We start from the raw sequence: 25,852 nt of genomic DNA on the forward strand, positions 1-25,852 counted from the left end.
GTTTCCTCAGCTCCTGGCTTTACTAAACGGTATCCTGAAAGGTGCCCCACAAAGGCACCTAATCACATGCAACAGTGCAAAGGAGTGTGCACCCAGACGGGAGGGACGGTGCCCTTGCTCCTCCGGGGGCATCTTGTTGAAGGACACCTCTAGGACACACTCACCGCTCCATAACACAAGCCTTTCCAGAACCCTTCCCACCCCGCCCAGGGCCTGAGTCACAACCTCATTCATTCCCCAAATAGTTGATGAATGAGTGAGCGGGAGCCACTAAACAAGTGAATGAGCGGATGTGTGACTCGCCTACCTGGCCCAGGTGGGAACCGACAGCCTACAGCGTAGGCTAGGTTTATTGTGTCCTCCTCATTAGAGCTTATGAGCTGCCAACACTGGAGGTTTCACTGAGGGATGCTAGGCTTGCCCTTGCTGGGGGGTGAGGCTTTTGGAAGAACTAGCAAGAGTAGGCTTTCTGCTCTCTGGGTCTCTGTCTATCGAATAAAGTCATGGTGCCTTGGTGGCACCTTTGCCCACCACCCCTATCTCCACCGTGCCTGACTGGTTTGGCTATACTCAGCTTCCCTACACAATGGTAGCTGTATTCAGTGGGTGTTTTAATTTGCCATACCTTGGCCAGAAGGTGTGGCCCGAATTACTTTCACCTAGCCAGAGTCTCTTTAAATCCATCTTCCCATCTGTCCGTGTCCATGAAACACCAGCACGGTCTGGACTTAGGCCTCTCAAATTGCTGTTTCACATATAGCTTTGGCGACAAGTGCTCCTGACTATTTTGTCCGTAGGTGGGCCCTGAGGGTCAGATTGTTTTATAGAGTTAATTTCGATTCCAAATAAATCCTGCCTAGCATAGTGAAAGGGTGTGTTTTGGGCAAGCAGGACCAGCGAGACCCACCAGCAGCCATGGAGCAGCCGAGCATTGGGGCCCATTTCCCTTGTAACCAGAATAATCTTCATAACGCATGGAGACATTTCTGTTGCTTTCGGTGGGCAACATTCATTTTGACTGTGTGCTTTGCCACACCGCCCTCTTAACAGAACACCCAAATGCAGTTCAGCTCCACTCTGGGACCAACATTACCCAATCCCTCCTCCATGGTTGCTGCTTTTGTGCTGCCCTTAGAGCCTGCAATTATGAGGTTCATATCCATGCCTCTCGCAGCTTCGTCCAACCGAAGTGATCCTTGCTCCACCAACGGCTCACAAGGGTGAATTCATGACTGTGCGCATCTTCCCTTTCCTCCTCACAAGACCACACCTTGTCGCCTGCTGGGTGGCAGTGCGGCCTGCTGCAGCAATTTTCTTTCTCTGTTCCCCTTCACGCAGACTCAAAGCCCACAGTGGAGACGCTGGGACCCACCGTAAAGAGTGAAGAGACCACCACCCCATATCCCATGGATGAGGATGCCACGGAGTGTGGGGAAAACTGCAGCTTTGAGGATGGTAAGGGTTGGGATGGGCATCATATTTCATCTTGGATGGCACGGGTAGACCAGGCAGATGGCCCAGGATCAGGCAAGAACTTGGGATCCCTTGGCTTAGAAGTCCACACAAACTTTCAGAAGGATTCGGGGGGGGGGGGGGCTACAAATACTCAGAGGTCTGAGTCAGTGGCTACAAGAACCACTCAGATATTGTAACAACTAGAGTAGCCCTACGGATACAAATCCAGGGTTAAGAAGACGGGCTGAGTTCTCATTTAGTTAAAGGAAAACCATTCCCGGCTTTAGAAGTAATAGCAGTGTCAGCTTTTCCTGCTAGAACGTTCCTCTGTGGTACAGTCATAGGAAGACCTGATGTCTGTTTTAGGGGGGCAGGGAGGGGTACTGTCTGTGATATCCAAGGGTCAATCTCACTTCCCTGTGTCTTGTTGTAAGCTCAATTTATGAAAGCATAGCAGGGATGGTTCTCCCAGACAATATCACATCTGCAGCAATCACACAGGCAGGGGCAGGGTGTGAGGGTTCTCAGCCAGTGCTTTGGAACCCCAAGGGATCCTAGTTCTTGGCTCATCTCTTCACCTGGAAAATCTGTATCCCCCCTCATTTTATCTTCTAAACACATCCAACTCTGTAACGGAAAGATCCCAAATGTAAGGTCTTTTTTTTTTTTTTTTAATCCTACTGTTCAGCTCCCTGTGTGTTGATAAAAAGCCACAACTTTTACTACACCTGGCATTTTTGGCTGGACTTTTAAGTTTGACAGCCTCGATTGACAGTAAATTACTGATCGTTGTTAAATGTTCATTAAACAAAATGAGGGAAGATTGGCAAGGAGACTTGAGAAGGGACACAAAGATGTTGATAGCTGGTGAAACCACGGTGCCTGCTCACAGCCAGGAGGCAACATGGGAAACTGCCCGGAGAGTATGGATGGCTCCAAAAAATAGCCACTAAGAAGAATGGGATGAAAGCCAAACATTAATGCTGAAGTTCTGGAACTGAAGAATGATAATTTAATGCACATGCTTTGGGGTGTGTGCTTGGTAGATTAGAATACTGTTGGTCAGGGTTAGTTGAATACAAAATCTTGACGTTTTAATGAACTCGTTTTAGCTTCATAATGAGAAGTGGAGAATCTTCCAAGACGTGTCTGAGACAGAGAGCTGAAAATGAAACTTACAGGAAGTTAATGCATAACTTTGAATTCACAGAGTTAGCATGTCAGGAGGCTTGGGAATGGGGAGTCTATCTAAACGGCAATCCAAAGGAAAATTTAAGGGTTCTGCTGCAAAATTTCAGAAGTTTATTTTTAATATAATTTTACCGTTTACAGCGGTTTGTTTGATTTGAGGTTTCTTTGATGGTTCCCTCCCTTCTTTTTCGTCAAAGATCTTTTTTGTGGAATTTGGTTCCTGAGATATTGTATGTGTATAAACATTACAGGGGAATTATGGTATATTGAATTACTCTGCATTTTTGAATGGAAAAATAGACATGCAGAAATTGTGGAGAGGAGGGCTCGGTGAGGGTTGGAGACTGACTTTCCCAAGCCACAGGTTGATGCTTCTGTGATGGCTTCCACGTGTTTCCTCTCCCCTCCAGCTGACTTTGGCCAAGGGTGGGCAAACACTGAATGTTCCCTCTTGGGAAGGGGGCACACCTTAGGGTCTGCTGGTAACTACATCCTGCTGCTGAGGTCAGCAGAACCTTCTCTGGAGCCAAGTTTCCTCCACCCCACGGTGGGCAATTTGTTTCTACCTGGCTGATGTTGCCTTTAGACATTTTAGCCAGACTTCTGAGCTTCCCTGTTGAGATTCCTCTCTGGGAACTTGGGAAGGGAAGTGAGAAGACCAAGGACCCCACTTCCACCCTGCTACCAGCTTTGCCAAGGCTTTTCCTCTGTCGCTGGCTGGCAAGTGTCCACATTTGGTTCCCCATTTTCTCTTTCCCCGCCTCCACACCACCCCCATTTAATTCAGAGATTAGTATTAACTCTACTGGGTTTTCGGAACTGGGCGGAACCCCAGCAAAAACCCACTTGGTTTCACTTTTGGGCTCAGTTAGGTAAATCTCCAAAAGTAGATAGGGCGGAGGTATTATGTGGTCATATTTTAGAGATTTGTGGAGAACATGTTCTTCTCCTCCCTGGGATCCCAACCCAACCTTCAAGAGCTCAGCATAACATACTCCAAAGTAACTAGGATTATGGGCCCGAGCCGCCATGCCTAACATATACAAATACCCATCTCACTCAGCACTGATCTGGGTATCTCCTTCATCTTCACTCTTAATGTGTCAGATTCCCCACCTGGCAACGCCAAACTAAGCAGCCCTCAGAAATAAGGGCCGTGTCCCAAAGAGGCGAAGGAGAGCGAATGAGCCAGCTTGGTTTCCGAGGTCACTTTCCTTGCATCGGCCAGAAGTTCCCGGGCATTCAGGTCTCTCTGGGTGCTAATGGGCTGCCCCATCTCTTCTGAGAGCCAGGTTGGCAGGAGATGAGATGAGCCTTTTAAGGAGCCAGCCTTCTACTTGAGGCACTGGGGAGACATTCTTCTCTGGCATTTAGGGAACAGCAATTTTCACATTTGTCTGCTCTCCGAGGTAGAAAGAAGAGGCTGATTAGAGCCTGAAGCCATTTGGTGGCCTCGTTTATAATTGCTTACTATGGGAACCACTGGCAGCCTTGGCTTTCACGCCTGGGAAGGATGAGACCAAAGCCTGACCCGAAAGTCAGCCATCGCCAAGATGTCTGAAATGCATGAGCAAAGGGAAGCCCTTCTTTCTCTGCCTCCTACTCAGGTCTTGCCAGCCATTGAAATAGCACCCCGTGGCTATTCTCTGGAACTGCTTCATTTGCCTGCCTTTTAGTTACTTTTCTTTCCCTTTTAGACAAAGATTTGCAACTTCCTTCAGGATTCAACTGCAACTTTGATTTTCCTGAAGAGACCTGTGGTTGGATGTACGACCGTGCCAAGTGGCTGCAGAGTACCTGGATCAGCAGTGCCAACCCTAACGACAGAACGTTTCCAGGTAAGGCAGTGGAGGCAGCCTATGAAAGATGGAAAGTTGGCTTGCACATGTTTGGGTCCCAAGTCCCTTGTAAGCTCAGAAGTTCCCACTGCAAGGCAGTTGTCTGCTCTTTCACCACAAACCACCACAGACACCAGCACACACACTGGCTGGTTAGTGGTTCCTAGCCCATTGAGAATTGCAGCACAGCTTGAAGTTGCTAGGGAGAAAGAGAACCAGGATAAAAGAGAGAAAGAAGAAGCCATTGAGAGGGCCCTGGGAGATGGGAGGAGTCCTCTAGAGTTCTCCTGTTCCCCTAGCCAACACTAGCTACTACTGTCACATAGCCTCTTGTCAACAACAAGGTAGGTATTGTTTCCAAAGCTGTTCACTGGGAAACTGCTGACTTTGATTCTGACTCATAGTTCCGTGAGTACTACCTCTCTTGGAGTCCATCAAGGCAAAGAACGGAAATGCTGCCACGTACAAGGCAGGACACCACAGATGTGATGCCGGTGGGTGTGTCTTAGCAAAGAGCCCAGATACTTGGCCTGTGAAGATTTGCAGTCAGACCTTGGCATATCCGTATATCATCTTTTGACTCCAAAGAGCCAGATCTCGGAAGCCCATCCTGACACTGTAGATAGGCACTGCTTTTAGCCCCTGTGAACAAAGAGAAACAAAAGGTATCTTCTGGTTCTGCCCTGCATGCTTTAGCAATTGCCTTCTGAAAATACTTAACATGAGACTTTCCAAGGATTGAAACAAAGTCCCAAACTTGCTTGACAAGGTGTGCCACATTCAATGGTAAAAATTCTCTCCCCACAGTAGCCACAGACTTGGAGGTGGAGCTGAGACAGGCAAGAGGAGGGCTGGGAGAGTGTTTTTCCATTGTACAGATACCAGGAGCATAAATCACCCCCAGAGCTAGGGATACTGAAATAATTAGGAAAGGTCGAGTTGGGGTATTTATTATTTTCCTTTTTTAATGTAATTTAATACAGTTTTACGTGATTTAATTTTTAATAATGACTAGATTTAATTGGCTTGTGAAATTCTAGAAAATTTAACAAGTGGCCCTCACAAGCCAGTACACATTGGTCTAAAAATACTTTTGTTCCCTTTCAGTTGCCATTCACCTCCTGCCGGGACCTCAGGTGCCCATTAATAAGGCTCTGAGAGAAAAGAGGGTTAATTCTGAAAATTTAGCAGACCAAAGAGGGTACTGGGGGCCGACTAGAAAAGGGAAGGGGGGCTTCCCTCTTACTGGCTTCTTCAGAGATGCCCTCACCCCAAATGCTGATGGTGCCTCCTCTGGTTCCCAGGAGGAGGGGGTACTGGGGGATAAGCTCTAGAGGAACCGTTGGGGCCACTTTCCTGCCACAACCCACACTTGCTTTCCCAGAGGGTCACAGCATCTGCCCTGAAGAAAACGATTTTCATATTTCAAGTGTTTATCTCTTTAGCATTTGAGTGCTGGCTCAGAGAGATTTGTATCTGAGGATCACTACAGCCTCGGGCACAGGAGAGAGCACTTACCCCAGTCCCAGCTCCTGTCCCCCCTCCCCCTCTCAGGCTCTGCAATAATGCTTAATTAATATAATGAGCCTCCTGCACGTTGGGGAAAAAATTACTTATTTTTATAACCCAGCCTGGATTCTTCATTTCATTTCCTCTCCTTTGAGACTGGGTCCAATTAATTGGTGGTTTTTCCCAGCCCCCGTCTTTATCTGAATGTAAGAAAGGTGAATGGGGTAGATGGGTGTATGTGTTTACATTTTGTCTGCTTGAGAGATTGAGAAGCTTGGCTTGGCTGAGGCACTTTAAATAAAGGGCTGTACACATGAACACTGAGGGGTGGGAGGGTTTATCATCTCTTATCCAGGGTCCTTTCTAATCCTCTGGCTCCCCCTCCCTATGCTTCTGAGAGGTTTCCTCTGATGGTGTCTAAGGCTAGCCCTACTTAGACCATGGCCACCAGTGAACTAGTGACAGTTCTGCCAAAGCTTCTTCTGCCTCCCCTCTGCCATAGCCTGCTGTCCTTTACTTCCACTGGCTTTATTCAGATCCCACCCTCACCTGAGTGCCTGCTCCCTTGACCCTTGCTGCTGGTTGGAAATGGTAGTCTTTGCTTTCATTTCAGCTGATTCATTATTACACTCTGGAGCAGGGGGTTGGGGGACACTTTTCAGAACAGGCCAGGGAAGTTGGCAGAATTCCAACCTCTGGCAGAACAGTTGGGGACAGAAAGAAAATTAGGGCCATAAGGAACCACTGGGCTTAATGTTGTTCCTGTCTTAAGACGCTGAGAAGGAAAATAATTATTTTCCTTTTCCAGAGGCGTCACTGAAGTTTGGGAAAGGGACACGTGCAACCTGACTCCGGGAAACACAATCATAATACTGTTCTCAGAACCCTTTATCCTCAGATGATTCAGAACCCCATCTTCTCTGGTTTCCCACTGTCCTGCTTACAAAATACTGAATCACATTGCAAGCAGAAGATAGACACCCCTTCTGTTTGGGGTGGTCCCTTCTTGTTCTTTAAAAAAATGGGGCCCCAAGGGAAGCAGTGAGGAGAATGGAAACAGCTGTTGCTGGACTCGGGGCTGAGAGGATGCTAATGGGCACAGAATGCCGGGCGCCTGGCCCCAAACCTGTAAGGCACTGTGTCACCCTACTTTGCTCTTCCACAAAGAGACCAGCCCTATGGCTCTCTAGAAGGATGCTCCATGCTTCATCCCCTCCACAGTGAGTGTGCAAACGGACGTCATTACATTTTGGAAAGGCGGTATCTCAGTCAAACACGGAGGGGTGAGGATGAAGGGGAAGGGAGCGGGGTGGGGTGGCCATGCTGAAATTCAACACAGACAGTTGATCACAAGTGTTCATGGAAACTACTTACATTGCTGAGATATTTTCTGACTGAGTTGTTTTCTCCTGTTTTCTTTCCTTTCCTTGCTCCCTTTTAAGTCAGCAATTAGTTCTGTTCCTTTGGCTAGTGGTAATGGCTGCTCCAGGCTGACAAGACACCCACTGGTTTCATTCCACTGTTTTTGTTTTTCAACATCGCCTTTCAAGCCACTCAGAATTTCTTTTTTTAGCTCTTGTGGCTAAGCTGCCCAGAGTGTGTTCACACCACCCCCACCCCGACTGTGCTCCAGATCCAGTGACCCCTGGTGGTAGCGGAGGAGCCCGACCCGCCCTCCCTGACAAGCCACTTTGTCTTCTCTCTGAAGCTACAATGACATGGGGTCATTCTTAGGAGAACAGGCCTATTTAGAATTCTGAGAATGATCAGTGTTGGGTCTTTAAGGAAAGACACAAGCTCTCCTCGAGATGACTCGTATCCAGTTCTCCAACGTTGAGTAAGGAACTCTCCACCACCGCCACAGCTGTTTGTGGCTATTTCTAATTTAATTTTAATGAGTGAAGCTTGTTCCAGCTAATGCTTCAGTTCTGCCGTGGCACTCTTATTCTGTGATGCGGAGGCCACAGTGACCATGCTTGGAAGCAGCATCACGGTAATGTGTTAGACAATACTGCTGTACCACCTTTGGGCCATAGCCGAAGAACGAGCTTCCAATCCTTGCCGATGCATGGGCCGCTTGGTTTATTGAGAACCATGAAGTGGGGAATTGGGGAGGCGGATTTGCCTGAGCCCGTTCTGCAAGTGTTGCTATTTTGATTTTCCATCTATGCCACTCTATCTCCCTCAGCAACTATGGGACAATGCATTAAGGACAACATGGGGTCACTATCTATGTATAGAAATAGTATACTAAGTAAATAATAATACTAATAGTATCGAGACTTGTTATTGTTATGATCATTATTGTTGTAAAGAATGAGATAAGACCTAGGCCTGGTAGTGCTAGTATAAAATCTCAGTTACCAGAGAGACTGAGGCAGGGGGATTGGACATTTAAGGCCTGCCTGGCCTACCGAATGAGTTCAGGACCAGCCTAAGCAGATTAGCAAGACAGCCTCAAAAATAAAAGGAAAAAGGAGAGCTGAGCTGGAGCAGTGGCAGAGTGCTTGCCTACCATCTGGGAGGGTCTGGAGTGCCTAAGTCCAGTCTCTAGCTCCGCTGGGGTGGGAGGGAGAAGGAGGGGGAGAAGGAGATAAGGCCAGAGGTAAACAGGATTCTGCCCAGTCAGCCTCCTGATCGAGATCCAAGTGTGATCTGGAACACTCGATTTCACTCTGGAATGTGTGTGTCCTTTTACACATTGACTGACCATGTGAAGCTTGACTACAAAGCTCCCCCACTTTGGTAACTAAAAGTTGTGGAAGCATCTAAAGAAAACAGGTAAAGTCTACATTGTGAAGGGAGCTTTGCCCAGCTTACAGGAGGCTCGAGGAAAGCTCAGGGGGAGTACACCAAGAATGTAAGCACTCAGGTTTTATCCACATTGGTCATCCCTTCAAATGTAGGTACAATACTCTGTTAACTTTTCACTGGGGTTGTTTTGCTTCAGACTTGGTTTCTGATAAACGCCAGCAGGTGGGATGGACACACTTAAGACAGGCTTGCTTTTTGATTGTAGGCTAGCAATGACTCTGAATTAAAAAAACCTCCCTCTGTGCTCAAAAGATCAGGTGACAGCTTTCAATTCAGACACTGTCAAATCAGGTTCTCAGACCTCCTGATGCTGCCACCCTTTAACACAGGTCCTCCTGTCATGGTGCATCCCCCCCATCATAAAATTATTCACATTGCTATTTCATTACTGTAAATTTAATACCGTTATGAATCAGAATGTAAGTATCTGATATGCAGGATGTCTGATACAAGACCCCAGTGAAAGGGTCATTTGACCCTCTGGAGGGATTAAGACTCACAGGTTGAGAACCACTGCCTCAGACCGAACCACCTTGGGAAGAAGGTGGTTATAGTTTGGCTAGGGCGTAGCCCTTAAAAAATACAAAGCCAGAGAACTGGGGCTCTGGACCATGATAGATAATGAAAGGACAGGAAGAGCTGAACTAGAAGCAAGCAATAATCAAGGGATAATTTCAACTAGAACAGGAAAGATTTGCAGGGGTGGGGGAGGTGAAGGGGGTTTGTAAGACAGGAGGAAAACAGCCCTGTTTGTGGAAAAGATGAAAACAGAGAGAAGCTGTTATCTCCTTTTCTTGAAAACCATGAGAGACTGGGGTGATAATGAAGGGGAAAATTGAGAACAAACTATCTAGATGGTGGAGCTTTCTGTAGAAGCTGACACATCACATCAAAAAATACCTCCAGGTACCTAGCAGCCTGCAAGGACTGGCCCGGCTGAATCCTTAAATGCCTGCTGAATGTTCTATCGAAAACCTCCTGCTGAGTTCATCCAAAGTCAATGTTTCCCATAACTGGTTGTTAATTTGAGGACCTTAGCAGAGATAGACTGACCTTGGGAGGCCAGCGGAGTGGCTGACTCATGTTTTAAGTATGACCTATACTAAGAGACTCCATCCCCTGCTGCAGTAAATATTCTCTCAGATGGTTGTTCTAGTAGGAGGGCAAGATGCTAGCCAGGAGATGCATGTGAGGGACAGATGGCATGTTTGGCTTTGCAATAGCCAGGAGGATCAAGCAGCTGATTTATTTTAGGGTTGGTTAAAGGGAAGTAGACACGATTGAATCCATTGCTATTGGACCAACCTCAGTCACGTGTCCATAGGACACTTAAGCAGCTGAAGCCAGATGGGACCATAAATCGCCAGGTGAAATATCAAGAGGCCCTTTTAGAGACAGCATCAGGTGAAGCGCATGAGTGACCCTTTCTCTGCACTTCCTCTCTGCCCTTCTGAACTGGAGTTGTTCATTCCCATGTGATTGTTTGCTCTGTATCTTTGGCAACAGCACACATTCCGAGTCAAGGACACAGCAAAACGCTTCCTAAATATGTCAGGTCCAGGAGGACAGGGATTTTGTATCTTAGGGACATTATTTCTTGGTTCTCTCTCAGCAGCTGAGTGGATTTCCTTTTTGTCTTTTTGTTGGAAGCTATCTACTGCTGGTATCCTAGTTATCAGTCACAGTGGAGGGCAACTTCCAACCCACAGGGCTGGGTCTTAGCTGGCTGGTTGTCATATTAGGGCAACCTCTTGCAGTCCAGTGGGTTCCTTCCTAAGGACCAAGGAAATTCATAAAGCAACCTGTCCCCGCCCCGCCATGCCCACACTTCTTTCTATCAGGTAACCCACAGCTACTGTGTACTTGGCCTTTCTTAGTATCTAGTGGTGGTTGGCCCTAAGCTGGGATATTCCGGAACAACCTTCACTTTCAGAATACATCCAAGCTCAGCGTCTTGTCTGAATGTCAGACTCTTGAGAGCTGAAGCACTCTATAAACAATAACCCAGAAAGGAAGCATTTAAAGATAGTAGCATTGTATTTCCTGGAGAAACACAGACTGAAAGTCTTAATTTTCTCATATTCTCTCTCTCTCTCTCTCTCTCTCTCTCTCTCTCTCTCTCTCTCTGTGTGTGTGTGTGTGTGTCTTTTTCTACTCCTCTCCCTCTCTTTCTTATTCTCTCTCCTTTTCTCCTTTCCTTTCTCCCTTTCTTCTTTCCTCTTTTCTCTCTTTCCCTGTCTCTCTCCCCCTTCCTCTCTTCCTCTCCTTCTCTGTCTCTTCCTTCCTTCCTCCCCCTGTCTCTTCCTTCCTTCCTCCCTCTCTCTGTCTCCCCCCTCTCTGCTCGTGTTTGTATGCACCGCAGTGCAGAATCTCTGATGTCAGTCTTTTGTATCTTGTCTGAGACAGTGTCTATTTGTTTGCTATAGTGTACCTCAGGCTAGCCCAGAAACTTCCATTCTTTTTCCTGTATCTTCCTCCCATCTCCCTGTCAGGGTACACTACAGTAGGTTTGCAGCCTTATGATGTTACTTCAGTCCTGGGGTCATCAGGCTTGTGAGGCAAGCTCTTCACACACTTAGCCATCTGCCCAGCCCCCTGGATTTCTTAATTCCTTATGAATAAAATGCTTCCAAGTCATAGAACAGAAATGAGCTGTGTTGCATCAGGGGTAGATGGAGGAAGTGTGTCCGCATGACAGCAGGAAGGTGTTACACTCAATTTGAGATGTTCTTGACAGCTGGAGTTGTGGCCTGGAGAACACATTGCCATTGTGGCCTGTGGAGCCTCTTTTTGAAAGGAAGGGTGGACGGCATAGTGTCAGGATGTTTCTACACGCTTCCTCTGGCCAGTGCTAATAGTCACACAGAATCCTCTCATGACCCAAGATCATGATCACATTTTATTTCACCCTCTGTAGATTAGCACAGAAGACATGTAGCGTGGGGTGCGTGATGGAGAGCTGGTTCCTGAAGTTGAGATAGGTCTGGAAAGGTATCTTAATTCAAAGAATGTCAATACCTTCCCCAGGATAAATCCTACTTCTTTTTGTATCTTGCACTGGCTTCCCAGGTTTATAGTGGTCTTCAGTCTGCATGGAAGGCAGTGTGTGGAGTGACATCAATCGCTTGACTGAGCTCTTGCTATATCTTTGTATACCTCATGAAGTAATATCATTATTATACCCACTGTACAGATGGAAAGACTAAGGCTTTAGAGCCACCAGCCAGGATTCCACCCCAGGTGACAAGGAACCAGCTAGTTACTCAGTCCCATGTGGGTCAAGAGCCTACTTCTATCACTCTGTAGCACTGGTCCTGGAAACACAACCTCCTATCTCTGAGCTTCAGAGAAGGGGCATCTCTCTAATTACAGCACTGGAGAGCGTCAAGCAGGAAGATCGTGAGTTCAGGGCCAGCCTGAGCTACTTAGCAGGACCCTGGAAAGAGGGTGGAGGGGGAGAAAGAGAGAGGGGGGAAGGAAAGGAAGGAAGGAAGGAGGATAAAGAAGGAAGAAAAGAAAGGAAGGAAGGAAGGAAGGAAGGAAGGAGGGAAGGAAGGAAGGAAGGAAGGAAGGAAGGAAGGAAGGAAGGAAGGAAGGAAAACAAAGAAAGAGGATATTATTGGTTGCACAGGGATGGGTATGAATCATAACTAAAGGTGAAGCCATGGTGTCTGTCGTCTAGTATCCTCTCAATGTGACCATCCTCATCCTCTGCTTTTTTGGTTCCCTTCCTTGTGCATTTCCCAGTCTGAGTCTTTCCTTTGTGGTGTTCCTGGTTCTAATCAGGCCTCTGTCGTGACAGGCAGGGATGTTTTGCAGCTCAGACTCCCTCTGACTGATGTCCCTGCTAATTCCTTAAATTTACATATCATCTTTCTTCCCTGGAGTTCATAGCACTTAACAGACAAGTGGGGCACAAATGATTTAACTAAGTGAGATCCAGAGGCCTGCTCGTCTGGAGACTCTGCAAACCCGTGGATTAGCTCAGATGTCAGCGCTGAGTTATGAGCCTTCAGCTCTCGTGCTTAGCACGCCACTAGCATTAACTCGATTCCTGCCACGGTCCTGTAAATCATGCATAGTGATTATCAGACTACTGTGAGAGAAGGAAGGAGAGAAGAAAGGAGAAAGGCGCGGGCTCGGGAGACTCTGGACCAGCTGACTGGGGAACCTTTGGCCTGGTTGAATTCTAATGACAGCGTGGATAGATAAGATAGACCCAGATAAAAACCCGTGCACCCCGCCATCTCTCCCCCCAGACACATTTGGCTTTCCCGGTTGTAACCATTCCGCTGTGATTCCTTTGCTTAAGAATGCAAATTCACACAAGTGACAGAATTTCTGCCAAGCAATTCTCAGGCAGCAAGTGGGTCTGATTTGCGAAGCTGTGAAGGGAGAGGCTGAATAAGAAGACTCTCAGATCCGCCTTCCTTTATAGATGGGGTGGAAAGAGGAGGGGCGTGGAAGGTACAGGAACACAGAGGATCAGGGGGACCCTCGCTGGTGTCTCAATCTACCGGGAGCCTCCACAGGTGACCCTGGGATTAGGCTACCTCATCTTTAAAAGGGGTCTCCTGGCTCAGGAAAACAGAGTCTGTGGCAAAGGGATTGTGTGAACTGAAGGCTTGGCAGAGGCTAGCAGATTCTCTCTCCTCGTTACATACCATTCTTTCTCATCTGTGTTTGCCATTCATTCATTTATTCATTCATGGAATAAGATTCCCCTGGGTAGTGTGACAGGCACAAACTAAGGAAAGGAAAAAAGATGCTAAACCTTCTGTGTGCAAGACAACCCGGGATAGGGGATTGGAAGATGGCTCGCCTGGTAGAGGTGCTTGCTACCAAACCTGATCTGGAACCTACATGGTGGAAAGAAAAAAAAAAAAAACAACTCCTGTAAATCGTCCTCTGACAGGGGTTGGGGATTTAGCTCAGTGGTAGAGCGCTTGCCTAGCAAGCGCAAGGCCCTGGGTTCGGTCCCCAGCTCCGAAAAAAAGAAAGGAAAAAAAAAATAGTCCTCTGACCTCCTCATGTGCACTGTGGCACACTCTTGTGCACAAGCACATGCACACATGTGAGCATACACACACATATTAAATGAATAAATACTTTTAAAAAATCTGAGCTGTAGGAAAGACCCATGACCCAGTTAAGAGTGACAGGTAGACAGTCACTGTAGCAAAGTCTAAGCTCCCTTTAAAGGTAAGTAAGGTCAGGTGTTTTGAACAAATACTGGAATCGTTAGGAAAGGGAAGGTTCTATTGTGCGTGCCAGAATGGTTGAAAGGAGAGGTGGCAGAAGAGTCAGGCTAGGTGGAGGAAAGGAAGAACGGGCAGCTTCAGGTACGGTGAGGCTGAGGCAGTAGGCCCAGGGGGAAGCAGGTTTGCCTCAGACAGAGAGGGATTGCAAGGATTTGGGGCAAGATGCTTTCGGGCAGCTGAAGAGTTTACTGTAGGAAGGTGTGGGATCCCTCAGTTAAGTCTGGGGTCTGCTTAGCTCTGAACTAGCATTTCCTCCTTGGACAAGTCTCTTTAGCCTCTCTGTTTTCTCCATCGTGTTCAGAGTAAAATTGGGATGACTTAGCTCACAGGCATACAGTGAGGACGAGGCAATATATTGCATACCAGAATGCTTTGTAACCTGAAAGGCATTATGCAAATCTGAGTCGTAATTATTATCATTAATAGTGATAGCAGGAAGATCTGATGTGCAAACAGAGGGCTAGAAGATCACCGAGTGACTGGTGATGCTATCTGCCTCCCCTCCTCACCAGACCTCATCATTAAAGCTCTGTTCTCAAGGCAACCTCCTCTTCCTTATCTCTGCCTTGAACAGGCCTGCCGGGGGAGGCTCTGTGGAGGCTGAGCTCTCACCTAACAAGATAATGCCAACAGGTATGACAGCAGTGAATAAGAGATCCCCATCCCTGAGAGGGTGCTGACCCAGGCTTCTGGAACACTAGCCTGTCCTTCTCTGACAAACCCACGGACTGAAAAACCTCTGAGCTTGTGGCTCAGACTAACATAGCATCAAATTAACAAGACCCTGAAGTGTCTGGCCTGCTCGCATTCTAAGTTGGTTATACAGTGGATATGTCCCTGACCCACTTGCAGAGTTTAGCAGACCATGACCTCATGCTTCAGGGCCCAAGATCGTGAGAACTCCTCCTCCTTCTCTGAGCATTTGCTCTCCTCACACGAGCTGGAGTTCCCCATCTCCATACCTGTGACTGTGAGGTATAGGTGCTGCCAACCATAATAAGAGCTCAGCCTTCTGCATAACTATGGGATGGATTTAAACCCAGTCTGCCAAGAAGGCCATTCTTGAAGCATTTGGACAGTGAGCTCTTAATTTCCCAGAACACGTATGTTCTTTGCTAATGATAATGGCCTTACCTTTTTAACCAGTGGAGCTATATGTGTGTGGCTGCTTGAGAAAAGCCAAGTCCAGGAACAAAGTGGGATGGCCGTCTACTCCCACCCTGATCTGCTTAGAGTTGACTTGAGTGTCTGCATAATAGTTACTGAGGCTTAGGCATCGTCTAGCAACCCTGGCAGAGACAGAAGGTTTTTAATGTCTTCCATTTGGACAGTGCCCAGCCAGACAATACCTGGCCAGTCACACTCCAATCCGGCAACTACCACACCCTATAAACTGCTCCCTGTAATTCAGTTCACCAGACTGCATTGGCCCTTTGGGTAAGTCAGAGATGAGTAAGACATGGGTCAGGCCTCTTCACTCTAGGGAGAAAAGACAAGTCTGTACACAGCCAGGATTTGAAATTGACCACCCCAGGGGCTGTATACGAAAGACATGACACAGAGAGCTAATGCGGGGCCAGTGTGACTCAAGGATTGAAGAAAGGGCTTCAAGAGAACAGAGCATTTGAATCAAGAGTCTGAAAGGGCCTAAGAGAAGAGCACAGCAGGCCCAGCATGGTGGCTCACACCTGTGGTCTTAGCATTCAGGAGGCAGAAGTGGGAAAGTTGTAAGTTCAAGGCCAGCCTGAGCTACACAGCAAGACCCAACATGTTTCAAAACACTGAAAACAACTCAACTCCTCTCTCTCTCTCTCTCTCTCTCTCTCTCTCTCTCTCTCTCTCTCTCTCTCTCTCTCTCTGATGGAGAGGCCACAGTATACAAAGTGGTATACTTCCCAAGCATTTACCACTTCCGTTTGGATTGTCTCCCTTAGATGACAAGAACTTCCTGAAACTACAGAGCGACGGCGGACGAGAGGGCCAGTTTGGGCGGCTCATCAGCCCACCAGTGCACCTGCCCCGAAGCCCTGTGTGCATGGAGTTCCAATACCAAGCCATGGGCGGCCACGGGGTGGCACTGCAGGTGGTTCGGGAAGCCAGACAGGAAAGCAAACTCCTTTGGGTCATCCGCGAGGACCAGGGCAGCGAGTGGAAGCATGGACGCATTATCCTGCCCAGCTATGACATGGAGTATCAGGTGAGTCGGGGAAGAGAAGTGGGTGTGCAAGAGGCCAGGGGGTCACCGTGATCCCCATTCCAGTATTTCAAAGAGCTTGCCCATTCATCAGTAAGGGACATGGTTAAGCTGCGCTGTTTTCATTGTGTTTCTTATGTTGCCATGGCAACTAAATGACACTCTTATTTGTTATTCAGAATGTGCCTATCTCTACGCCCAGACTTGGTTCTTTGTTCCTCCTATTGCCTTTTATATTGCTGAAATCTTCTCCAACAAATGTTTCTTCACTCCATTTTATTTGAGATTGCTATCGGGTAGGCTCACAAAGGGACCCAGAAGCCAGGGAAGTAAACACAAATAGCCCCCCTACACCCAAGGTAGTGGAGGGCTCCGAAAGGAGGAGACTGTGGCCGCGCCCTCCCAGACCTTCTCCAGAGAGCATGGATCCAGAGAGGGGCATAGATGGATAGCATCTGTCTGTGGCCAGCAGACCTGAGAGCCCCAAACAAGTGGCTTCTCTCTCAGCTTCTATTATCTCTGTCCAACGGAGCAAGAGACTGAGGCACAGACGGGCCCACACATCTGTATGCGCATCCTGGGTAGGAGTAGACACACTGTGGACGAGGTGACTGGGAACCAGCCAAAGCATTAACCTGCTCCTCCCCAGATGAGGAGCCGCAACAGATGGCTGGTGAGGCAGCCAACTGCTCTTTCAGTTTGCCAGAGGACATGTGCTCGTTTGCAGAAAGAACCTGTGGAGGGCGAGAATGAGGAGTGATTAAAGACCACGGAGCTGAGGGGCTTCTATGCGCAGGCTGTAGCCACTCACTCCTGAGACTACAATTCATCCATCCCTAGACCCTCGCCCCACAACCTGAGTCCCCCGCTTATTAACCTTACAGCATTAGAAGAACCTGTTGAGGTTCCTTTGTCTCAGTGTTTGTCTTTGAGTTTCTCCAGGCAGACCTGTTACCTCACTGGATTTTGTTACTATCTCATCTAACGAATAGTAGATGCTCAGTAAATTGTTGATAGAGGAGTAAATTATTTCCCGGCTGTTGTATTAACACATCTCTAAGTCAGAGTGCAAGGAGAGGTCATGCAGAAGGCAGTGCAAACCTAAGGGCTGTGTTTCCTATATTACTGTCACCTGCTCATGTCCTCTGAGTTTTCAAATACCTGCGCTGAGTGTTGAAGGACACACGAGAAAGGAACCTCTGACATAGCTAGGGAAATTTCAGCACCCTTCTCCCTCAAGGATGCTTCCACTGTGGTCCTTTTAACTGCTATATTCTCGTTACTAGACAACAACATCCGTCAACCTGTTATATTTTCTTATCCTCTCAGATGTGTAATTGATTTGAACCAACTCTTTTTAAATTAAGATCTCAGTAGATGTAGCCATGTGGGCCACAGATGTGTACCAGGTACAATAAAACACGCACGCATGCACGCACGCATGCACGCATGCGCGCACGTTCTTCTGTGAAGAGGAAATTGGACATCTTTACAGTGGATGAACCAGGAAGATTGGCTAATCATGGCTCTTGTCTTTCTGACTCTAGATCGTATTCGAGGGAGTGATCGGGAAAGGGCGATCCGGAGAGATTTCCATCGACGACATTCGGATAAGCACCGATGTCCCACTGGAGAACTGCATGGGTATGTGACTTCCTCAATGACTTCCTCCCTCTTCGTGGTTGTTTCAAACATGACATTAGGGACTGGGTTATGCAGAAGGAAGCAACTGTTGTCTTAACACTTCCCAGTCTGTGTGGGAGGTGAAGCATGGGCTTGGTTGAAACTTAGGCTGTAGGTGGGAGGGTTCTGATATGAGGTGAAGGTTTATGTATCCATCACCCAATCAGAAATAGATGTGCACTAAGTATGTGAAATTTTGGGGTGCCGAGACCCCATCATCAGACTCCAATTTTTAAGCAAAGAAAATGCTAGAGGACAAGAGTGCCTGCCAGTCAGAATTACATGCTGGAAAGGTTTGATGGGTTTAATGGAAGCCTTCAGTGATGGGCAAAAATGGTACACGTGTTATATAAGAACGATAACACAATTACGCACACCGTTCCTTCACATGAATGAACTGCGGGGGGGGGGGTTACGGCATAAAAAAACCCAATGTTACATTTTGTTTTCAAGCTAATACTTTTAATGCCCAAGAGTCTAGAGTTGTAAGATTAGGCGTGGCGCACCTGAGGGCCAGCATATTAAGGACACCCCTTACTACCTCTTTGGTCAGAAGTGCTAAGAGCCAGCTCTCCTGAAATGCACACAGTTCTGCCCAAGGCTTCATCCTGAAGCGGGGGTTTCCCTAAGGGCACCCTGACCCCCTCCCATCCTCGCCACAGATCTTTCCCCAGACTGGGAAAAGGACTAGGACTTGATCCCAGCCGGCAGAGTTGCTGTAATAAGTTACCAAGTGCTTTTGTTGGACCTTGGGTGTCTGTGCCTAGTGATGTCAGAAGCAACAGGGACTTCCCTAGTCCCTCAGGCATCTCTCAGGGCTTGGGCATCTAAAACTAATCCCAGGTCTGAGAAAGTAATCAGCGGTAAGTGGCTGATTACAGTGCCTTGGGGACCTGTTACCCTATGAAGGACTTTTTGTTCCAAAGCAACTTGAGCATTCTCTCTACTCACCTCAGCCCCGTGATGATGGTAGGCACAGTCTAGAAAACATGCAGGAGGTGGGCCACATTCTGTAGCGTATTGCCAAGTGACCTAACCGACTCAGCTGTATCATATTCATTCATTCTCTTTATCTGACTCAATTTTTTTCTTTTCTTTTCTTTTTTTCTTTCAGAACCCATCTCGGCTTTTGCAGGTGAGGATTTTAAAGGTAAAAAAGAGTTTGCTTTACATGGCTTTTTCTCTTTCCATGGGATCTGAATTTGGTGGGTTGGGGCAGTAACTCCCAATTTAACAAAGCCTGCAGGAGAAAACAAGTGCTTCACTTTCTCACCACTAGGTGGCGACGGCGACACCCATAGATTCTGGGGATTGAGATCCTCAACGTCTCTCATTTAATTAAAGTTTAGAAACCTGTAATAGAGACAAATAGGTTACAGATAAACCTTTGAGCCTTGTACTGTCCACTCGGGAGCAATGAGGTTTGAAAATGCAGGAGTGGTGAGAAAGAAGAGGCTGTGGGAAGATTAACCCTCAGTGAGACTACTGTAGTACCAGGCATTCTAGTGTTGATGTTGGGAAAAAAAAACCTGAGGAGGGCTGTGAAAGGTGCTGAATTCAGAAGCTGGTAGACAGAGCAAGGAGGCACATTCTCTGACCAGAAAGGGACGCTTTCTCCCTAAGAAAGCAAACAGAGAACAAAGCAAAGAAGAGGGAAATTGGCATGCTCTCCTCACTCAAGAAAAGAAGCAAGGGCTTCCAGCCCGGAGCAAAGGTTATGTTTGTGCTTTCCAAATGCAGCGGGGTTTACGCTCACCCTCCTCAGTCAGTCTGGATGCTGATGCTGCCCAAGTTCTAATGCTGAACACTCGGTGGCCCCTCTAAGTGCGAAGTGCTCCCCTGCAGCTGGCCCAGCTACAGCATTGCTCACAGACCTCGCCCAGTGCTTAGTCCCAGGCAACTGTTTGGTGCCAGCTCTGAGAGGGCTGTTACACCCTGTTTGTGCCGACTGGGCTTGACCCTCTCAGTGAGCATTTTGGAAATAAGCTCCCGGTTTTATATACTCCACATCTCCACATTTCACCTTCGCTCTCATTAACCTGTCCAACTCCTGACTAGAAAGAGACAAGTCCTTGGCTTGACACCTAGATAGGCTCCCTGAATCCAAGTCATCTGGCCTAATTTGCCACTCACCCTTAGCTCTAAGACAATCAATATGGGGGACGCAGTAGAACAGAGAGGGCTGCAAGTGCAAAGCCCTACCAGGAAAGCTAGTGTGCAAACTGAACGGCTTAGACTGCCTTCGGGATGTAGCATAATGTTTACACTGGGGAAGAGAAGCCTGCTCCTGACTCTCTGTGGGCTGTTGAGCCTGAAAGCTCCCCGAAAGGCCGGTTCAAGACCGTCTGGCAGCTACTATAAAAGCTGTGCACGTACCATGTCTGGTCGTGACTGACAAGGACAGCAGCTGAGGGCGCACTGCTCTAAGAGAATAAACAAACCAAGCACACATGCTCCCTCGAAGTCCTGTGCAGCACGAGGCTGCACACCCAAGCCTGTTCGCCTGTAAAAACATATATAAATAAAGTCTCAACTGAGTGGCAAATGTGCACTTAGGCTAAATAAACACTGGGCTCATGGCTCGAAGGTAAGACTTCCCAGGATGCTCTTGATGCTTTCGGGCTGTGCAGACAGGGCTCCGCGGTGGCCATCATTGGCTCACGGATGCAGACATGGCAAGGAGGCAACCAAGTCTTAGGGGGCAGAGACTTGGCTGAAGAACATAGAGAGCCAAGAGCACAGTGGGAATTAGAAGTTTCAACCACACTGATGCTCTGTGACGCTCCTGGGTACTAACTAGCCAGCTGAACCTGGGACCAGGTGTAGGACCTCCTCTCAGGTCTCTACCTTTACTCAAACAAATGGTCTCCACTTGGGAGACTCAGCTTTTGTTCTCTTCCTGGGTAGGACAGTAGGAACATAAAATCTCAAAACAGAGAATCAGAGTAAATCAGATTTGAGCAGGCCAGGTACCGAGAGCTGATGTAGGGACACCACTTACAATCGCCATTTGTGCTGCTCCTATGCCTTTAGAGTTAGGGTGGTTTTTCTTTTTATTATAAACTAGTCATGCAGCAAAGGTAATCCTATTCAGTCCGGGAGATCAGTGTGTTCTTGGTGGATCTTTAGGGAAACACAAAAGTGGCCTTTGGACGTGTGCTGGTGGGTGCTCTGGGTCCTTCTTAGTTTGAAGTATCTTTCATTTTCAGCCTTTCACTGGCTTCCTGCCACGCATCTCTGTCTTTTAAGTCTAATGGCATTGCGCTTTCTGCTTCGTTATGTGCGTGTAGACTGTGTACCTGGATGTGACTTAGTGCAGCAGAGAAACTGTGCAGAGAAAGAGGAGGCAGAGAAAGTGAAAACACTGTGTCATCGTGCCAGTCTTTAAAAAGATCTTTCTGTCGTTGATGAATCATACTTTAAACAATATAACTTGGGTGTGCTTACTTGCTTGCTTGCTTTCATAAGCAGTGGCTATAAACATGGTGGCGTCATGTATCTTTGTTCTTAAGGTCTGAGTTTTAACAAATGAAAAACCGTATATAAAGGGAAAGGGGAGAAAGACTGAGAAGCGGTATAATTAAGGTGATGAATTGTTTCCTCTTACTTGGTGCTTTTTTTTTTCTTCTTTGTAAAAGAAAAGGCAACAAGCAAGAAGTCAGTAAAAAATATATAATGCCCACAATCAGAATCCTGTGGCTCTTGACCAGGTGAATATTCTTAGGAGCTTGTGGTAGAGACAAGAGTTGTTGTTCCTGCGGAGGCTGTGTGTTCTGAATGCAGTAGGAGCAGACCACATCCAGAAATCATGGAGACCCAGGCAGGGCTGCACTGTGAAGGTGTTCTTGGAATACAGTCCTCTGAACCACCCTCTTACTAAGGGCCCTAAGAGGAGTATCCATATGTTCTGAGTCCCATGGTTGTGAATATGTCTTCTCCAACCATTTCTAAGGCTGCTGTACTCCATCTTTTGGATTCCACTGTGTGCCTTCCCTCTGTCACCCCCACTCCCCAATTTTCATCCAGATACAACCAGGAGAAAACGATCATTAAAGGCTGTCCTTCCTCTGGCTATGGCTGGGAATTGTTGTAAGGGGGACACATGGAGGGTAAAGCTAGCACCTGACTTCATGCCTCAGCTTTTGAGCTAATTTATTTGGATCCTACAAGTCGATCTGCCATTTTTTTACACACATCTCTTTTTCCACCATCGCTGTAACTCTCATGACCTGCCTTCCACCCCAAAACTTTGCCTGCCAGTAAGACACCCCATCCCTGGCTGCACACAGGACTGGATGGCCCCATCAGAGAATCTTTCTCATCGGCTTCCCTGTTTTCTACAGCGCTGTCTCGTTGGAGCGATTTCTAAGGAAGCAGAGAGAGTTCATGCACATAAGTCTCAGATGAAATCAGAAAAGCACACTAAATCCCCGGAAGCCGCCAGGGCTCCAGATAGACAGCCATGATGGGAGGGTCCTCCCCATTGCCCCGCCCCCACCCCAGCTGCCTAGCTGAAGCTAGGTGTTGCAGAGCGGAGGACAGGAGAGATGTGTGAAACCACTGTGTGTTGCTTGACTCCCATCTCTGCCCAAAGGACACCGAGGCACAGTTTGTGAAGTTTGCTTGCACACCCAGCCTCTTCCGTCACAGAAGCGGGCACATCCCCTCTGCGCTAGTGCCTCTAAGCAGCTGCCAGGACAGTCTGTCAAAGGGTGCAGCAAAAGGTGTTTTTCCCCACATCTCTCTCCAACAACGCAGCCTTGCAAACCTCAGTTTTAAGATGTAGCCTTAGTTCCAAAAAAGGAGAAGTGTCTGCTTCAGTCAGTAAGGGGTTGAATGCAGAGGCATTTTACATAGGCACAGGGAGAGGACAGAGTGGAGAGGCCCCAATACTGAAAACCTCTAATGAGTCTACCTCTGCAATTGCTTGTCCAGCAAATGGAAAGACCTTTTTCCAGGGGATACTTTGAACTCTAGCATCCCCTTAAAGAGCACAGGAGACCTGGCCACATTCTTCCACTCGCTTCCATAAGCTTTTCTAGTGGATCCAAGCCTTTTCTTTGTTAGCGTGATCCCGCAGATGAAACAGTTCCCCTGAACTGTCCCTTCTGCTGTATTCGTCCTCAGCTGGCATGGAAAGGGCCCCCACACCTGCAGCATAAACCAGCATTTAGGTACATTGGTGTCTTCCAGAACATTCTTTCAGGGATGCCGGGTAGCTCCTCCAGGTCCCAGTGACATTTCGTGAACATAACTGTGAGAGACGCTTGGGTTTTTTGGGGTTTTTTTTGGTTTTTTTTTCTTGGTGAATCTGCCTCATGCCAATTCTCTGACAGGTTCAGACAGAGTGGGAGGCAGAAAGGAAGAGAAGGCTGCTTTCTGTTCCTGCCTTACTTGTTTAGAACAAAATCCTCAAAGTTGTACTATGAAAGACTAGATAATAAATATTCTAGGCTTTGGAGCACACACAGCCTTTCTGGCAAGCACTCTGCTCCACCCATGAAGCACAAAGGCAAACCCCAAGTGGTGTGTAAACAAATGACAGTGTTCAAATAAAACTTTATCTATAAAAAGGGACAATGGGCTGCAGTCAGCTGAGGATTTTGTATACCTGGTTTCAGTCACTCAGCAGCAGTAAGCAGTTCTTCAGGCAGCCTAGGATTTCCCTCTGTGTTACTTTGCCTTCTTCCTTAGTTTTCAAACTGCTCATCCTCTTAACCCCTCACATCCCCCACTTAAGACTCATGGAAAATAAAGACTACTCAAGTAAAGCCCATGAACCAAGGGCTGACATGCTGAGAGCTTCTCACAGCCACATTTCCTAATTATTCAGTAAGCCAGTGACACTGTTTTACAGATGTAAACAGCCATGGAAGGCTCACAGGTGATTTCTTTTCATTTTTCCCACGTGTGACTTCTCGGAATTTCTTTCTAAAATCCCAAATTCTTAGCCTTCACATCTCTCTCCTCCAGGGAGTTCAGAACTTTTGCAGATGGGAGCCTGCTCAACCTTGCAAATGCACTTGGAGTTATTGACTGTTTAAGTATCTGTTTCTCATTATCTCAAACAATGAGAAAACTTTGTGGAGAATTGGGGAGGGGTGAAATTAATAAAAAAAATGGTTGAGGAATTAAAAACATTTTTTTTCCAACTGAAAAGAAAAGAAAAGAAAAAGATTTGTGAGCAAATGGTCTAAGACCAGTCACGGGGAAAGTTGGGACAGACATTGCAGCTCTGGGCAAGGTTGATGGCTCATCCAGTGTTTGCTCACAGGCTGCTGTAGCTAGTCCAGGACTCTTTATTTCTGAAGATATAGGCTGGCCACACCATGGGGTGAACAAGACAAAAGCCCAGCTCCTCATGTGCTTGTCTTTTTCTGTTTTCTCATGTGACACTGTGAGAGGGAAGCCCTTCTAGTACCTTCCGAGAGGTGTTCCATGAAGTCTAGTGGGAAATCAGCATTCCCCAGGGCATCTAAACATTGGTCCAATTCCTATACCATGCTATCCATGTCTGTCTATCTATCCATCTGTCTACTTGTCCATCCATCTGGCATTTATTGGATTTCTCCCGTTGCTGGAAAGATGTTTTTGAGTACAGACTTAACCCTGCTTGATTTATTACCTTCCTTTTCTGTAACTTGCAAACCACAGCCTAATGAGCACATAACCCCTCAAGGCTGTGGCAGAGCCTTTTGGAATTAAGTCTCTAGCTGGAGAATGTTCTGAAACCTTCTGGGTGCCTACAAACTCTCTAAACTCCCTGTTGGGACACAAGGAAGGTACTATTGCTTACAGCCTCTCTTTTCTAAGTCCTTCAGGTTAAAAGCATAAGTTTATATAGTATGTTTCCTCATTTTTCCAAACACATGACCAAGGAAAACGTTTATCTCCCGTCATTCAGATTATCTCATGGTGTCATGCTGATAATATCAGGCAAGAGGGCTCTGGTGGGAAAGGAGGAGTCCTTTTTTCTTATTCACTTTACATTCTGCTCACTGTCCCCCTCCCAGTCACCCCCTCTCACAGTCCTTCCCCCCACCCCCTCTCTCCTCATCTGAGCAGGTGGGGGTCCCCTGAGTATTCCTCCACCCTGGCACATCAAGTCTCTGTGGGGCCGAGGCATCCTTTCCCACTGAGGCCACACAAGGCAGCCCACCTAGAAGAACATATCCCACAGACAGGCAACAGTTTTTGGGACAGCTCCTGCTCCAGTTTGGGATACATGAAGACCAAGCTGCACGTCTGTAGAGAGGCCTAGGTCCGCCTATGTGTTCTTTGGCAGGAAGGAGGAGTCTTGTGGCATACAGTGGGATCTGTCTTCCACAGCACAGGACAGCTCTGAGGTGATGAGATGACAGCTCACACAGCTGATTCTGAATGCTAATCCCATATTATGACTTAGCCTCTTACCGAAGGAAGGAGCATCTCCCCACTACACCATCAGAAACACTCTCAAGGCAGCGTGAGGTTTCCTCCCTCCCCAGCTCTAGTTCTGAGCAGTAAACTTTTGTACTGAGGCCAGGTGGAGGCAGAGGGAACAGAAGTGGCTGTAACTGTGCTCCTTCCTATCCATGTGGTCAGGCACCTCAGCGAGGGCTTTGTTGTCTAATTTGCCACCTGCCTTTTCTCTGATGGGCAAACTGCAACCTCATTAGAGGATGGTCCCATAACGCAGCAAACCAGAATCAGAAGCGCAGCCATGGAACACTCTACGGGAGAAGAAAGGTGGCTCTGGTAAAATCTAAAGCCTCTTGCACACTTAGGCATTTCCCAGCATCGTTCTGAGTTCACCTGAAAATCCAGAAGCAAGGTGGTTTCCAAGCAGCAGACACTCTTGGTGACCTGAATCAGGACTTGACATCATTGACATCAGCTGACTGTGACTTGTGACCTGACCACTTCAA

The 25,852-nt window shown here is 47.4% G+C and overlaps 1 protein-coding gene across 7 annotated transcripts in view; it reads left to right on the plus strand.

Annotated features, from left to right (window-relative positions):
- Nrp2 (neuropilin 2) overlaps positions 1–25,852 on the plus strand; it is a 115,148-nt gene that overhangs the window by 64,964 nt on the left and 24,332 nt on the right. For 3 of the 7 annotated variants that reach the window (XM_087567805.1, XM_087567807.1, NM_030869.4), the window contains 5 exon segments: positions 1,339–1,455; positions 4,344–4,484; positions 16,003–16,265; positions 17,810–17,906; positions 19,060–19,080. In XM_087567805.1, the coding sequence (XP_087423931.1) occupies positions 1,339–1,455; positions 4,344–4,484; positions 16,003–16,265; positions 17,810–17,906; positions 19,060–19,080 (639 nt within the window). 7 annotated transcript variants of the gene reach the window in all.

This window comes from Rattus norvegicus, chromosome 9 (genome assembly GCF_021556685.1).
Source record: "Rattus norvegicus strain SHRSP/BbbUtx chromosome 9, alternate assembly SHRSP_T2T, whole genome shotgun sequence".
NCBI classification, from domain to species: domain Eukaryota; kingdom Metazoa; phylum Chordata; class Mammalia; order Rodentia; family Muridae; genus Rattus; species Rattus norvegicus.